Below are 18,568 nucleotides of genomic sequence, written 5' to 3'. Positions count from 1 at the left end.
ATGGAGGAGTTGGAGGATATAAACTACCCTCGAGATCCAACAGCGAAGTTCCACCAAAGAGGTACAACCCTAAGGTCATAGGCAAAAAGGCCAAGTACTCGATAGTCAACTTGGCTAGAGGACAACTCTTAGAAATGGCCCATGCATTTCAAGCTGCACTATATGAGGAGGAAGAAATTTCTTGCACTGTCAAAGAAGCCTGGAGACACAAACATTGACGGGAGGCAATGCTGAAAGAGATGGATTCTCTAGAGAGGAACGACATGTGGGTAAAGTGCAAGATACCAGACGGAAAGAAAGTAGTTGGATGTAAACGGGTGTTCACTATCAAAACGCAGACCAGATGGTTCCATAGAGAGATACAAGACCCGATTGGTAGCAAAAGAATACATACATACAGAGTTATGATCAATTGCTAACTAATTAACAATCCAAAAATAAGACCAATTCTTAGCCATTAGATTAAGAGATCCAATGGTTAAAATAATGACAAGTGTATCATATTTTAAATTTAAATAATTAGTAAATAAATTTAAAGGGTATTAATGTCTAATCTCTCTCATCAAAATCATCTCAAAACTTTAAATTATCGTAACTCTCTAAATTTAAATAATTTTTTGCAAAAAATATATCAAATAAAAGATAATTTTGTAAGGATTCTAACCAGATCTCAATTGCATATGTTCCGACGATGTTCGGGTGATGAAATTTGATAATTTATATTTCAATTTTCGTACATGTTGATAAGCAGATTTTATCAACAAATGCACAAAGAAATCTCAATATAGTGTATGTAAAATCTCAATATAGTGTATATAAAATTTCAATAAAACTGTGTTAATATTTTCTTGTACACTTGTGTTGATATCATCATGCCATATTGTTAATATTTGTAATACACTATGTTGATATAAAAAAACCCCTACGAAAATTATCATATGATAGCATAATGACGATATTACCCTTTTGTTGATATTTTGTCTACCATTTATTCAAATTTGTGAGCTTTAATCTCATCCACTCATTTTAAAATTTAAGGGTGTGGATTTAGTCCTAGTTTTGGATTATGGTGTTATAAGCATTAAAAGAGGACCCCATACAGACATATGGTGTAGATTATGATTAGACTTTTTCTCTAGTGGCGAAGATGAATACCATCCGAGTACTATTATCAGTTGCTGCAAATAAAAATTGGCCACTACATCAATTTGATGTCACAAATATTTTTCTCCATATGAATTAAAGAGAGAAGTGTATATGCATGCACCACCAGCATTCTCAGAAGGGTTTAAAGAGGGAGAAGGGTGTCGACAGAAGAAAACTTTTTACGGACTCAAGCAGTCTCCTAGAGTCTGGTTCGGAACCATGGCAAAGTATGGGTCCAAACAAAGTCAATCAGACCATACCCTATTTCTAAAGAAGCAAGATGGTCGACTGACTTGCCTAATTATCTATGTAGACGACATGATTATTACTGGAGATGATACAGAGGAAATCAAAAGACTCAATCAAGGGGATTCTATTTCAGGAATTCGATATGAAGGATTTAGGGAGCCTTAAGTATTTCTTGGGGATAGAGGTATTTCTTGAGACAGAAACAATACACCTTGGATATTCTGGCTGAGACAGGACTCCTGGACTGCAAGTCAGTTGAGACACCAATCTTAGTGAATCACGGCTTACAAATCTCAGAAGACACGGAACTGGCAAACCAAGGCAAATATCAACGCCTAGTTAGGAAACTCATCTACCTCTCCCACACTAGACCTGATATTGCTTATGCGGTGGGGATTGTGAGTCAGTTCATGCATAGACCACATAAGGATCACTATGAAGCTGCATTAAGAATTGTCAAATACCTCAACAGAGCTGTTAGACATAGAATAATGTTCAAGAAGAACGAACAAAGAGGGGTTTACGGATATACTGATGCTGATTGGGCAAGCAATCCAGTAGATAGGAGATCGACAACCGGCTATTTCACCTTTGTTGAAGGTAATCTAGTCACTTGGAGGACTATAAAGCAGAAGGTGGTCGCTTTATCCAGTGCTGAAGTAGAATTTATAGTGATCAAAAGCGGACTAATGGAGATATTATGGCTGAGAAGATTGATGAAAGAAATTGGACTCGCTCCAGACAAGAGTCACATTTTTGTGACAATAAAGCGGCAATCAGTATCTCTGAGAATCCAGTGCAACATGTGTTAGAGTTTGTATATGATACGCTAGGATTTTGCACTGTTTTAAGGGTTTTATTTGGTCCATTTTAAATGTCAAAATCACAATTCATGTTCATATTTTACATATTTTATCTATTTTGATATTTAGACGTGTTTTGTGAGAAATGTGCATATTTGAGCCTAAAATGACAGCAAAAAAGTCAAAGTTGGAAATCTGGAGCATTCGAGACGCCCAGCGGTCCGCTGCAACACATACAGCGGCCGCTGGGGACCAACGACCTCTGAGCCAGTAGCGGCCTGCTCCGGAGAAAGATGTGTTGAAATGAAGAACACGCCCAGCGACCCCTCCAAATGATCCAGAAGCTACGGGACAATTTCTAGTGACCGCTGGGATGAAGTGTGGCGACTGCTGTTCGAGAGGCAGAGACTATGGATCAAGATGCAGTGACCGCTGGCCAAGGTGCAGCGGCCCGCTGGGAAAACACGGCGCGTAGAATTGACCTACTTTCCCCCTCAATCCTCTTCATTAAGGATCAATATACTAGAAATCACCTTTCGAGTTATTGAATACTATAAAAACTCTTATTTTATGTTTCAAGACCAGATTATTTTTATCATAATGTTGTTATGTTTTACATTTAATGATTGTTTTACTACATGCTTAAATCTATAAGAAACTTAACAGAGTCTAAGTCTTTGTTTTAGCAGATCGGTTGAGGGCGTCATCCACTATAAGGTAACACGGTCAGTTCTGAACAAAGAAAAAGAAGAATTTCACAACCCATATAGGCTTAGACTGCCTATCGTGAAAGGTTGCAATGTATGTCCGATTATTTCTAAACCTTACTGAAATAAGATGGCATGGGTGTGGTATAACATTGAATGGATCTAAAAGCAAGACATGTCTTTATGCTATCTACTGAAAGACGAGGTCTTGATAAATAACTATTTCTTAATGTACATACGTTAGCATTGAGCATAAGCTATTGATTATGCACTACTTTGACTTATCAAATGGTGTGGGTTTTTCGTAACCCAATAATCCTAATATCTTGGGTAGTGGTGATTAATATCTAGCGGTGCTAGGATTGCTATTATATTGAATCGTGCGCGAGGTGAGTCTCGTATGATAATGTCCTCAAGAGAAGCTCGAAACAAGGTTTTATTATTCGGAACCTAGCTAGTTGGAGTTTGATTACTCTATGAATAATAAATAAGAATTTCGTGTTGAGTCCATAGCCGACACTAATTAATAAGATGTTAATTAATTGAGTCCATAGCAGACACTAATTAATTAACAGACATTTATATCTTAAGCGCAGGAAATAAATATTTATACACAATGAAAACACGGATTACTTGTACTTTCGGATTTGGATGGGCAGTGCAATATTCTTTCTATAGTGGCTGATAACGATGTTCCAATATAAGCTTATATTTATTTAGTAAAGCTAATTGGGAGATGCCACATCTAAACCTCCATAGATTCCTGACTGGGCCCAATATGAACTTAATATAAATAGGAGAATAAATGAGACAAAATTAACACATTAATTTTTACTGAAATTTTCGTCCACTCCTATATACTGAAGGGGATGGAATTTTTTCTTTATCTCTCCTCCGTGAGATTTTTTTTCTCCTTTATTCAAGTGCTAATGTTCTGATAAAATTAGCCCACACTGATTTCGAAATACGGTTCGGAAACCAGTTATAAGATCAATTGTCTATTACTCATGATCTTCACCTTGAGAAGTAGCGAGCAATCTACGATTCTTTGGAGAATCAAGAAGGTATAACTTCTGTTCCGCAGAAAAGCATGTTTTATGTTTCAATTAATCAAAATCATGTTTTAATTCAAGTTATGAGCATGATACATGTGATAATTACGCGAATAGATTTTGTCTTAATAATCTGCTAATGTCACGACCACAACTCCCTAGTAGTAGAAAGTGTAGCTATTTCGCGACTAAACTAATTAAATGGTCACAAGCTCATCATAAATAAGTACTTAATTCAAGGGAAACAATACAACTTCATCAAATTCAGAGTAATTAACTGAGTGCATAGTCTTTTCTAAAAAACGATTCTTAAACTTGCAGCGGAAGGTTCCAAGACGAAGTAATATGTGTGGGGACATATTAATTCAGCTACCTAGCCTCTTATTATAAGACCTTCCCCAACACCTCATCGCTCCGACCACGATCAACCTGCACGTTAAGAGAAACAGGGCTGAGTATTTGGTATACTCAGTGGGCTCATTGCCGAAAACATTTCTTATTTAGTTGTCAGCCAAACTTGAGTGAGCACGGGGTTTTTCTGAAAATAATTCCCGGTCACTAAAACTTTTCTCTTTTCAAAAGGTTGACTGCGCAGTCACATAACATCTGTTGAAATACCATATCTGATCTGTGTGAACCGGGAATGTGGCCACATTCCACGACGGTCACTGGACATGCCAACTCTAGCGCTAGCACACGACCCCTTATGTGTACACTAGTCCGAGTAGGGTTTGCGGCCCTACTGGGACCCGAATTCGATTTAACTTGCTTGGAATAGCCAACAGATGGGTAATCATAAATAAAAACATGGCATGACAACTCACTCAAAGTATTCACGTTTTCACATAAAATCACATCTTGAAAGAAAAGCCCACCTTGTTTGCTTAAACTTTCAGATGAGCGTCCATTGACTGGATTTTACTTCTCGTGTGACGACGCCCCTTCATAAACAAATAATATACTTACTATAAGCTTAAGTAATTATTTATTTGGCGTGTATGCATTCCTAAGCGTGTGCTTTTTTTTACTTCGTTCTTTCTAAATCCATAAATCTTTAATCATTAAATCAAGCGATTTACTTAATTCGGGAATTTCACTGAATTTCTCGAGTATTTGTTAAATTCCTCGATGTTTTTATCTCCGATGATTACCCACTATTTTATTTGGTAAACAGTAGGGGAGTCTATAAAGAAGTTCGATACTTTAATTAGCGACTCACGCTATGATCTAAATTATCATAAGTCAAACTTTGAATTTAAATCCTCTTGGATTTAATTACATAAGTAAGTTAGGATTCTTACCTTGACTATTAAAAGTCCAATTTAATCCTTTATTGCACACTATGCTAACACGACCAACCTTCCGTAGCTTATGGAACAAATTCTCATAGTCTCAAATTTATTCAGGGTAGTGCCCAAACAATTTAATGGTCCTAAGTAAGAATAAATTTAGTTGCCTACACTTTTAAATCAGCCGGCCCATTTTAATGGAAAGGGGTATCATAGGCCCAAGAGGATTTAAATCTTTGAAAGCTCAAGGGAGGATAATTCTGGGCCCAATTTAATTAACTCCTTGGCCCAAATTCCATACTCCTCCTCTCTCTTTTTTTAAAAAAAAAATGAGGCCCGAAAGAGAAATAAATTGGGCATGGCCCAATTCACCATACTCCCATCTGTCTACCGCCTCACTCTCTTCTCCTCTCCCAAATTTTCTTTCTTTCCCCAATTTGATTTTTCAATCCCTAATCTATGGAAAAAACCCTAGCTCGGTCGATCGACGCTTCTCTCATCTCTCTCGGCGGCGTCTCCGCTAGCCACTGCTCGCCGTCATCCAAGAGCGCCTCCCTTTTAATTTTTTTGGCAACTTTCGAATGGGGGTGGCACCACGTCGAGCAAAATCGAGCCCGACGTCGCTTCGCCAGTCGACCACCTCCACTCTGACCGACTCCTCCGGCGAATTCACGTCTGGCGTGTTTCTCTTCTCATTTCGGTCTTTCCTCTACTCCCATAACCGATTGGGGTTCAAACCCAAGATTGGAAATAGGCCGTAACCGGCGGAGGAGACAGCGTCATCAGCCTGCCGTCGTACTCCCTCCGTTGCGTCCCGATTCGCGATGTCACCATCGGTCTCGTTTCCACCCGCCGTTTCGTGTAAGGCAGCCTCTCTTCTGCCTCCAGCCTTGACCGGCCGTCGTCGAGCAGTCCTCATACCCCAGCTAAGTCTCGTTCTTAGTTAACTATGTACTTCAAGTTATGTAGCAATTACATGATACTTGGCCTTGAGGGTTTATGTGTGTTATTCATCTATTGAGGCTTATCAGTTTTCATTTGTCCATGAGAGGCTTTGAATTCTAGGTGCTCGCTACTATATGCTGTTGGTTTGTTGATGTTGTGAGTTCTGAATCTACAGCCGGTTTGTTCGATTATTACATGTGAGTGTTAACCTATTACTAGTGAAGAGGTGGCGAGAGTTTACAACTCCTCGCGTAATCATGCTATCATGCTTCTATCTGTGTGAGGAAATAGAGGGGGTGTTACTCCTTGAAACACTCTGGCTCCTTAGCTCCAACTCTCTCTCACTCTCGACTCACTATCGTTTTAACTTAGTATGTGGTGGTGAAAGAGGGTGAGGCCGAGGGAGATAGCATATATACATAGTTTGTAACTGAAAGCTCTGTAAAGGCTGTTGGTTTGGCAGCAAGGAAGGGTTCCCAGGTTGTTCTGGGTTGGCTGTTGGCTCGGCAGAAATGCAGGGATGTACTGGTGCATTAATTGGCATTGTAACCTCTTGTGTTGCCATCTTGCTGGGTATCTCAGCCCTTATCTTTTGCTGCACGTTCACTGCATTTTGTGTGACTTTTGCAGGTACCACCGTGACTGGAGGCCGTGGGACCTACCAGTGTTGTCAAAATGTCGTTCGGGTCGCCCGGGTCCTTAGGTCGAGACCATCACCGCCCCAACATGGGTGGGTTGATCGAGATACAGGGTCGCCGCTGGGTCGCCTAGGTCGAGTGGGTCGCCTGGGTCGAGTGAGTCGCCCGGGCAGCCCTAAACACATGTTATCTCTGATTTTCTCAAATCTCTCACATGTTTTCTGTCTCTCTCAATCACAATTCTCTATATATATGCATGCACCACATCAAACTTTTCAAACCTACTTTCTACACTTTAGAATTCGGCCTCTTCACTCCTAAACAAATAAACAATTCAAAGATCTTTTGTTGCCACCCTTCATATATTCCTTTGTTTTGATATTTTCAGACAATGGTTTCAATTATTTATTGTGTTATGACTTATGAATTGTTTTGATATTTTGATCATTTCTATTTTCCATTTTATCTCTATTCACATGAATTGCGTCTACATTTATATTATTTGATGTATTATAAACATTAGAGCAATATATTTATTTTATTTAATATTAAAAGGCAAAAAAATTAACCTAGCTTTGTGGGTCTCTCGACCCCGTCGACTCGTCGACTCGCGACCCGAATTTTCACTTCATCGACCCGGTGCGCCCCGCGACCCTAACAACACTGGGACCTACAAGGAAAGGCCTCTGCAGCTGTTGGGGTGAAGGGGCCGGCTGGACTGCCTCACAGCCCTTCGGTACTGGTTAAGAGGGTAGGTCGCTGCAGGCTGTTGCAGGTCCTTGCTGCCTTCATTCCTACTCATTTAGGTAAGGTTTTGGTCTCCACTAAGTAAAGGAATGTTGCCCCTTTCCTTGTTCGATTTCAGCTTGTTTTCGTTTCGTTTTGGCAGAGGCTATGGTTAACTACCGAGGGCTGTTTCCTTGATGTCTCGGCCCATTGGGCTTCCTAGAATTTGGGCCGAGACGGCCTGAAGATAATGGCCGATGAAGTTTCTAGAATCTCTGATTGTAATAGAGTAGTTCTCTACTTGTACTCTTTTGTCTTTTTTTCAACATGTAAGCTAATATTTATAATAGTTGGTGCGTAGTTCATTTCCCCTATTTTCATTGTCAGGCATTTGTAATTTAAGACTTAGCTTGCAATTCTATACATTGTATTTCGTTTACTTAGGAAATAAATAAATACTCTTTCGCTTCGTTCGATCCTTATCCTCTTTCTTTAAATTTCTAGTTTCATATCCTCATAAAATCTCGTTTCCCAAACACGGGTATGAGAATCGTATACTCATCGTACATTAATACAATTGAAAAGATGTAATTGTTCCATGTTTCCAACTTTATTCATAAGTCTCGAAAATCTAGTTGGCTATTACAGCTAAATAGATTGTTTTATCTGATTTATTAATGCGCTTCCGCTACCAACCTCTTCAACATAATAGAACTAAACATGTCGAAGTTGGCAGACATTTTATCAAAGAAAACATCGAGAAGGGAGCAGTGGAGCTACTCTTTGTTCGATCAGAAGATCAGCTGGCATATATACTCACCAAGACGGTCAACTCAAGAAGCTTCAGAAGTATACTTCGCAAGTTAAGTTTTGAGGATCCCACCACTCAACTTGAGGGAGAGTGTTAAACAAGGAAAAGAGTGTAGGAGGTCAATCATAATGATACTCCCAAAATAGATTGATACAATTAGGGAATAGATTGATAACATTATAATTAGATTGATATCATTCCATGTATACATGAGTGTAAAACCTATTTAAAGGGACACAATGCAAAGCAATAAACATCAACGAATTATATCTATCAATATACTCCCTACTCATATCCTCCTTTCTCCCCAACTATGCCTGATACGTCATTCAAGAGTATTTTTATGAAACCAAACCGTTAAAGTAAACGTCCATGTCATTAATTCAACGTGTTTAATATCAATATTGGATATTTGTGAGCTGAAATATGAGAATGGATTGCAGCTCATTATTTAGGTGAATGTTTAGTTTTATTTCGAATATGAATATTGAAATTGTACTCCCTCCGTCCCAGAATAGGGACTTTGAGGTTGACATGAATTTTAACGCGAAATTAGCAAAATATGAGAGATTTAAAAAAAGAAAGTGATTGAAGTATTTTTCGTGGAGAATTATGAGACACATCTTATAAGAGAGAAAAGAATTACCAAAAATAGAAGAAATTATTTTTGTGGGACAGATAAAAATGGGAAAAAAGACTATTTTTATGGGACGAATGGAATAGTTTTTTGTGTAGATGTAATGATTTCAGTATCATGAATTATTTGACATTTAGAGATGCAGTAGTGATGGATCCAAGAATTTAAATGAGCAGGTGCTGAAATTTTTAAAAAATAAAAAATAATATTATTATTTTACCAAAAAATGTAATTTTATATATAATGTATTTATAATATTTATGAGAAAACCGAATAACAACTATAATAAAAAAAATTCAATAATTCTCATTCTCAAATTCATAAATCACGAATTAAAATTCAAGTTCCTAACTATTTAATTCAGAAATAATAAATCACATTATATTTCACGTATCACTATTATAATTAATAATTTCAGATTGAACAAATAAATAAAGTACCTTGGATTTTTCCTTTAAATAATTGATCAATGAATTAATTAAAAAATAAACACATGCGCCTGTGTATATTTTAATAACATTTGAATTTGTAAATGTTAGAGAGGTTAATAATGTCTGAGACCAAAGGTTTCAGATTTGAGTTCTCTATAGCGCTGTCCCTAACATTTAGGGTTGTTGCACTACAGACCTCTAACAAAAAAATACCCTTAGATAATCCTAACATTTTATATAATCACAAATGAGGTTTTTTCCGACTAAAACACCCTCACACCCTATAAAGGTATTTTTGTCACTCCATTATATTGCTGGCATATTATTTCTGCCACATTTTTCTCTGCAACTTCTTATGTGATTTCTAATAAGTTCTGGTACTTCATACGCGATTAAAGTTTTGTCATTATTTACACTTCTAATTTTTTATAATATACTCCCTCTGTCCCATTAGAAATGAAACATTTATTTTTCGGCACATGATTTTATGTAGTTTTGTTTCATGAGTTAATGAGAAGAGAATATAGTAAGAGAGATGAAAAAGTAGAGATGATGTTATTTCCACTTTAGGAAACATTTCATTTATAATGGGACAATATAAGAAGAAAAACGTTTCACTTTTAATAGGACAAAGGGTGTAAGATTTATCATTATATGCATTAATTAATATGAAAATAATAAAATGAGACCTTTTCGTTCTTATAAAATTTATTTTCTAGTATTTTTTTCTGTGTTTCTATTTTTGCTAATTTTTCTTTATTTTTTACCTTGATTTATAGATCAATTTTATTTGTTATGAAAATATCCTAATTTTGCAGTATTAATTTATAATTTTACATTCTCATAATTTCAATTACTATTATTAATAAAAAAAATCTATAAGGACTAAATATCTAATATCACATGTTTGAATTTTTCAAATTATTACTCATGTTTCAATTTTAATATGAATGGCAAGAAACTATGCAAATTTACATCTAAAATTGAATGTACTCCCCACGTCAGCCAATTAAATGTCTCATTTTTCCTTTTTTCTTCCATCCGCAAATAAATGTTTCATTTCACTTTTAATATATTTGGTATTATGAGTTTTATGAGTCTGATTTCGAGCTTTCATCAATGGAGTTTTGATTTTCTGAATGTGTGTGTTACTTGGTGGAGAAGACAATGTCACAGTCTAAGTTTGGGATCACCTTGTTGCTTTTGTTACTTTATGCTTTTTATCCTTCTATTTTTCAGCTTTTCTGCAAGTTTAGGTAGTTAGTTAGCCAACACTGTCTGTTATTCCTTTTACTTTTGTCTATCCATTTTTAGTAAGTTTCCACTTTTCACATGCACATTGACATAGTTGGATTTGCATGGTTTTAGAGGGTAGTTTTATATGAATCCAATCACATTTAGTCCATTATTAGGCATGTTTATATCTACTTCTCTATTATGTTGTTACTTTGACCATTTTGTGAAGAAATGTGTAGAAAAATATATAAAATATGTGAATGTGCAGCAACCTTGGTTGGTGACTCTTTTTCTGGCGATTTTGAAGTCCAATTAGTTTTTAATGCATATCTTTCTCTTCGTCTTTGAAAGAGCTTCGCATGGATATCTTGTACGTCTCAATCGGAGTTTTGTAGAGAAAGCTATGCCTATTTTACGAAGACTGCGCGCTGTTTAGGAACATGGAGCGGCCTGCTCCACCTCCGCGCAAAACCTTAGCGGCCCGCTCCGGAAAACAGCCGAAAAACTATCTCCCAGTCAGAAACTTGGGCCCGCTCCGCAAAGGCGGAAACACGGATTTTTTTTACTTTTTTTGAGGGATTTTGATGCCTAATCATGTTTGGAAACTTAGGGCATGAAATATATGATATATGAGGCGATTTTCCGATCATTCTTCACCATTCCTACAGTCCAAGAAAGAGAGAAACAACTTTGAGAGCTCAAGATTGAACTTCCCCAATTTATTCCAATGTTTGAAGAAAGGAACTTCCAATCAAGATTCTCCAACTCAAGGGTGTAGCTAGTTTAGTTTTATGATGTTTCATTCCGTTTGTTATTTGACTATGTTTTGTAGAAAGAAAAGTTCTGATATGGAAATGATACGTATAGTGGAACATAACCAAAGGAATTTCACTCTGTAAGAAAGAACTTTGACACAGCCATGGTTACAAAAGGAAAGGCTAAAAAAAATAGTTCGAAGAAGAATATCCCATAGAAAGCATGTCTGTGAAATGTGAACATATTGAAGGACATAGCTGCAAGCAGCCTTAGGTATGAAGTTTAATAGCAAAGGCTCACAAGGTCAAAATATTGTTCGTAAATAATAGGTCAAGGAAGACTACAATCAATCCAGGTGTCCAAAGTTATGAAGGAAACTCCACTTTCCAATAACTGAAAGTGAGTTATGAATCAATGGATGAAAAGGAATAATATGCGTTATTGCAAAGAGTGAGTGAAACAAGACGTTAAATAGACAAGGGCTCACGATTATTTGAAAGGTCCGGAAAGACAACTTCTTAGAATCCAAGTAAGAACTGTTGATTAAAAAATTCGTTCTAGCTATTAAAATTGCACCTCCTCATTCATCTTTCGCGAGCCAAAACTGGTAACATCGCTCTAGGAACTGTGGATTCCACGCTGAGATTCTTCGTATCGTTGCCACTAATAATTATAGTCGAAATCCATATCTTCATAATATTCTTTGCACCTCATAAAAACCATTCTCTTAAAACATCGTAATTTTACTCGCGCTCCCAACGTGCTATAACAGTCGTCCTCGTCGCATCACCACTTTTGAAGCAAGAATGAGTTTACATATTGGATCACAAGTATGAGTTCTCCCCGTTGTAGGATTAAATCATTTAGCATCTCCTCTTGAAGTTCTTTTTGTACGTAATGTCTCTTCGTATTCTCTTTATTCTTATCGTTCAGGAAAACGATGGTGAATTTGTAATTATCTAATGGAGTTCGAATTCGCACTACATATTTCCATTTATCTTATCCCTCAGGAAAGTGATATTGTAGTTGTAACAACTAAGTTCGATATCGTTCGATCAAATAGATATCTTGGGCATTCTATGTTTGCAACAAAGTTCATAGCATCATACTTTCTTCTATCAACACTTTCATAAAGTACCTCACACTTTTACGTTCATAATTCATCACTTAAAACATGATTCACATACCAAATGATTCAACATGCATAAACGTATATCGCTATGCATAACTACGTCATATTCCTCATTCACTTCCAGATCTAAATTTTCCCAAAAGAAACGAACTAACTTGCTTTCGTTCAAGGTTCAAAGATTTTCCGAAATTTTCAACAATTTTCCATAACATGTTATAGTTTTGTCAATCAAATTCCACTATGAACAACTAGTCCTTACCATTGTAAAACATCAACCTCAAAATTATTATTATTTTTTATTTTCCACATACTCAGACACCATGCACTTCACATCTATGTTTGAAACAATCATTTTCAGATGACCCATCCTTTTTCTCTCAAAAATTTTCAACATTCTCAGCAACTCATAAATTTTTCATCTTTCATGTAAAACACTCCATCATTCCTCTTCACAACTCGCTCTTTTTACAAACATCAGAAAATACTTCTTAATTTGAAAACAATCCCTCATAGAAAGATTTTACTTCATTGCTCGTGTAAATATTTTTCTCCTCTTTCATTCTCAAAATTTTCTCAAAACATCTTTTATCTCATTGTTGTTTGTGATGGTTCCTAAGCTCGTCACGTATTTTCAAGTTTACTATTATCTTAAGGCTTCATACCTTCACATGCTAACGTCGTAGTATTTTCACACGTGATACACATTCACAACATCACAAATTTCATGCTCACGTCTTATCACTTTCACCCATTTGACATATACTTGGGTCTTTACACAGATCTTGTTCATGTCACACATAATCATACCATATCAATATCATGTCCGTACATACAACACGTGCTTAAATCATCTTGTCAATTCATGCTCATATTCCACATACTCATACTATCACAATATCGCTTTCACACATGTAATACGTGTTTAGATCATCATGCCAATCATGCTCACATTCAACTTATTTATGTCCTCACATCATTTATACTCAAATTTCAACATGATAATAACGTCACATCATCACGTAGTTACATGCTCATGCATACTTTTGCCCAAAACATCCTCATCATATCATTCTCAACTTTATACATCGTTCCTTCATTTCATCAATAACTTAAAACATACCTCACTTTCCTTGGTTGAACGTGATGCTGTGGATGTTGAATCTTCGTGACACTTCTAATCTAAGGTTCACTAATTAGACTTAAAGTAAAAGAAGACTCTTGGACTAGAGCGAAAGAACGAAGCTCTGATACCACTCTGTCACGACCGCCCATACTAGGGGTACTACAAACGCGGCGATCGTGACCCAACATGCAAGGATAGCGTTTTATTTGAAAACTTAATTAATTTAAAAGAATGAAAAACATTTTGGTTTAAAGAAAGAAGTTTAAGGTTATAATTTACTATTAATTAGAAACGACTTATGATAAATATTTTTATTTTAAAAGAAGCAGCGGAGAAAATAAATATTAAAACCCAATTAACTTCTAAAGAAACATTTAGATTAAAACACGTAAACACCATTTTAAAGTAACATTGTAAATACCCGGTTAAAAACCTAACACAACCAAACATGCTCAAACACAGTACGAAAAAGATTAAAGTCTTGAGACATAGTTCAAAATATAGCAGCGGAAATAAGGTTTAAAGAGAGTCAAGGATAACGCCTATGTATGAAGACACAACGCATCCTAAGTTCTTAGGCCAACTCAACATCCTCCGCAACATCCCGCTCAACCTGCACATAAAGAAAAAGAATATGCTGGGCTGAGTACTTGTTGTACTCAATGGGTTCATGCCGAAAACATTTTAATATAGTTATGTCATCCATACCAATGATCTCGAGTTTTATATGTAGTAAGAAATATCACGAGAACACAAAAATATTTCAAGTCTGGTCAGACAATTTATCTCCCCACTTTTCACATCAATCCATCAATCACAATCATCATATCACAGTGCGACGAAAGTGTGGCCACACTATTCGCCCACGAGACCGGCCGACTAGCAAGGACGGCTCACGATCCCACCAGTGTACACAACCTGATAGGACTTGCGGCCCTACTCAGACCCGAATTCGTTTCACAACACAGCCATATAGCCTAACGGAGCAAGCTCAGACGAACTAGGCATCAGGCAACAATCTCATAAACCAAAAACAACATGACATGACATAACAGTTAAACCACCCTTATAACACCATAACATATTTTCGGAAAATAAAGAGATTTGAAAGAGAAAGCCCACCTCGTTCGCTTAACAAAATTCAATCCAACTTAAGGCAACTCTCGTTCCTTGTGCTCACGTACACACAATAATCCTTGCCAACATCATAACATAAGTCAGCCTTCCATAAACTCATATTTCTATGCACGTCCTGTCGTTCCTCTCTCATCGTTTTTCTCAATTTACCCAACCCAACGTTCAACACAAGAGGGAAAAACACACCATAACATATTTTAACGTGCAACACCTAACCACACCAATAAACACACTCCTTGGACATACATGCATCATATAACACCATTAGACTTAAAAATAAGCACTATTTTATTAAGACAGAAAACTGGCAGAACTGCACGACCGTTTTGTAAAAATCACTAAAACTCCATATGATGTCCAATGAGGCTGAAATTTTCACACAAAGTAGAAGACACATCAAATTTCACCCAGTTACAAATTTACATCAAAAGGAGGTCATTTGGTTGGTCAAACAGAAAACGAAACATTCTGGCCGAGAACACAAGTTTCTGGCAGAATTGCGCAGTCAACTTCAAACATTTTTTAAAAATTCATTTTTCGACAAAAAGGGCTGAAATTCACATGAGACACAGAAAACACCTTGAAATTTACTCAGTAAAATTTTCATATCAACATTCGATCATTTGATAGGTCAATTACACATCAGAAACCGCTGTTCGAATGTCACAGATTTCAGGCTCACAAATTCGAAATTAGGGTTTCTTCCTCAATCATCCAAATACAATTTTTCATGCTTATAACACACAATCATGCTTAAAAGGTTCTCATAATCATGTTTGCACATCAACTCACATCATTCACCAAAGATTCAAATCAAACTTCACATGAACTCAATCAAAATCGCATAATTGTCAAAGTTCTCATGCAACCACACTTTCCCACCGATTAATTTTGCGATCTATCATTCCTACACTCACTATATGCATGTAGGGTTCAAGAACAAGGATTATATGAAAAGATTGAGGGAAAGTGAATCAAATATACCTTCCTTGAAGAAAACGAATCGGTAAAAAACGAATTGATGCGATTCGTCGGAGACTCTTGAAAATAAACTTCAACGGATGCAAGAACAAGGATTGGATGGAGGATTTTTGGAGAGGATATGAGTGGGAGAAGAGAGGCGTGTGAGGGAGAGAATGAGGGAGGGGGCGTGTGAAATTATGGGGGATAGGGTTTGGGTTTAGTTTATTTTATGTACTAGGTTTAATTCACACCCAATTAAAAGTAATTAAATTGTGGAAGGAATAAAATAAAAATCCCACAATGTGGAGCAAGGTAGGCGTGTGATTTGAGGGTGAGAAATTCGAAATTTGCTGATTTAATTAGCACGGAAAAATAGCAATATTTACTTGGAGAGAAATATAGTCACAACTTAGGAAATAAAATAGTGGGTATAAAATATAAAGACTTCATTCCACATCACTCACGACAATTATTTCACACAATTCACTTAATCACATAGAAACAAAAGTTTCATAATCGAAATTTCAAATAAACATATAAAAAGAGTCACAAAAATTTGAGATGTTACAGCTATGGACTTAATTAATTGACATATTTTAATCTTCAAGAGTGAACTTAGCAAGAAACTCTTATTTATTATTCATAGAGTAATCAAACTCCAACTAACTAGGTTCCGAATAATAAAACCTTGTTTCGAGCTCATCTTGTGGACGTTATCAAACGAGACTCTCCTCTCGCACGATTCAACATAATGGCAATCCTAGCACCGCCAGATAATGATCACCACTACCCAATATACCTGGATCGTTGGTTGACGAAAAACTCGCACCTTTGGTAAGTTAAAGTAGTAGATACTCAATATCGTATGCTCAATGCTAACGTACATTGATTAAGAAATTTATTATCAAGACCTCGTCTTTCAGTAGATAGCATAAAGACTCGTCTTGCTGTTAGATCCATTCAGTGCTATACCACACCAACGTCATCTTATTTCAATAAGGCTTAGAAATAATCGGACTGACATTGCAACCTTTCACGATAGGTAGTCTAGGCCTATCTAGGTTGTGAAATTATTATTTTTCTTTGTTCAGGACTGACCGCGTACCTTAAATTGAGCGCAGCCCACAACCGGTCTACTAAACAAAGACTTAGACTTTGTTATGTTCGCTTGTACATTTAAATATGCAATAAACATCCATTAAATATAAAACATAACAACATCATGACAAAAATAATTTGTTGCATTCATTGGAAAATAATAATTAGAGTTTATCAGTATTCAATCACTCGAAAGGTGATTTCTAGTATACAAACCCTAACAAAATCAGAGTACGCAGTGGCCCGTTAAGGGGGATGCCTTAACTCACTGACTGCCAGAAGCCCATCTCCCAAGACCTCACACTTGTGCCTTAGAGATGGAAGCAACTACAAGACAGCAGTGAGATTTGAACCCAGGCTCATTGCAACAAGATCTGCCCTTCCGTTGCCAACTGTGCTACGCCCGTACGGGCACCTAGTATCTATAATACAGACTACTCCATCCTGCAACATATTTTTCTATTTTAAAATCCAATTACTATGTCTCTATCTAGTTTTGGTGGGCCCATAGCCATATTAATTTTTATTATGATTATAATTTACAATTAATCTAGTATATACATTTATTTGGTGACTTTATAATATTTTTAGTATTTAAATAAAAGTAACGATGCAAAATGGAAAAAAAATGCATTCTAAAAATTGCTTTTATTTACCATCCAAGTTTATTTTAAATATAAATAAAATTTTGAGATTTATATGTACTTATTTTTCAATTATTAGATGACCAATTATTTAGGAATAGTGAATCAAGACTCGATACTTAACTTTATACGTCGACTTAGAATTGTATTTTAAGAAATTATGATAGTGATTTGTGAATTACTCTGTACTTTGGTTTATTAATTTGGAATTAGATAGCTATAAATTTAGATTGCATTTGTAGTTTATTAATATATATACTCCATCCGTCCCACAATAATTGTTACTCTTATTATGGGCAAGAGTTTTAAGAAATGTAAATGAAAGTTGATTGAAAAAGTTAGTGGAATGTGAGACTCACTTTTTTATATTGGTTTTATAATAAAATGTGAGTGAAATGAGTTAGTGGAATGTGTGTCCTACTTACCATTTATTGTAAAAATGAAGTGTGACAATTATTGTGGGATGGACCGAAATGGAAAAGAGTGACAATTATTGTGGGACGGAGGGAGTACTTCATAATGGAGATTTATTGATTTTTTTAATTATAATTATCATCTAGTGTCTCACAAAATTTTCAAAAACTTTATATATAAAATGTTTTACTTTAATTCAGTACTGGCTTTTTCGAACTTCTGGTTCCGTCCCTACCACAACGCAATATGCATTCGAGTAAGGAGACTATACATGAATAAAATAAAAACAAATAAAAATAAGACAAACCGGTCACCAAAGAGACAAGAGCTATCTCTAACTTGATTTAGAATTGTTTCAACCTATTTTATCAGATTCATTCCTAATTCATTCTAGTCAATCACTTAATGAGTTTCTTATATATTATTCTGGGTTGAAAAGATATCAGAGGTTAGATAAATACTTTATTTAATGCGGGAATGTTTTTCACGAGAATGATTTACTAATATATTAATTTATAATTTATATATTACAACACATTTAATTATACATATAACTATTACACCCAGGGGCGGAGGGAGGGTGGGGCCAGGGGAGCCCATGGTCCCCCCACTAATTCTTAAAAAACTTAGG

At 36.0% G+C, this 18,568-nt stretch overlaps 1 protein-coding gene and 1 long non-coding RNA gene across 2 annotated transcripts; both read left to right on the top strand.

Moving 5' to 3' along the window:
* On the top strand, positions 1 to 2,207 carry LOC121766874 (secreted RxLR effector protein 161-like). Its single transcript, XM_042163108.1, has 2 exons — positions 1 to 61; positions 1,630 to 2,207. The coding sequence occupies exons 1-2, from the start codon at positions 1 to 3 to the stop codon at positions 2,205 to 2,207; spliced, it is 639 nt and encodes a 212-aa protein (XP_042019042.1).
* Positions 2,208 to 7,370: 5,163 nt separating this feature from the next.
* Positions 7,371 to 8,025, top strand: LOC121767636. The gene is made up of 2 exons (XR_006043161.1): positions 7,371 to 7,635; positions 7,719 to 8,025. It is a non-coding gene; the product is annotated as an uncharacterized LOC121767636 (long non-coding RNA).
* The last annotated feature ends 10,543 nt before the right edge of the window (positions 8,026 to 18,568 follow it).

Source organism: Salvia splendens, chromosome 15 (assembly GCF_004379255.2).
Source record: "Salvia splendens isolate huo1 chromosome 15, SspV2, whole genome shotgun sequence".
NCBI classification, from domain to species: Eukaryota; Viridiplantae; Streptophyta; class Magnoliopsida; order Lamiales; family Lamiaceae; genus Salvia; species Salvia splendens.
This window is presented reverse-complemented; position numbering and strand designations above follow the sequence as displayed.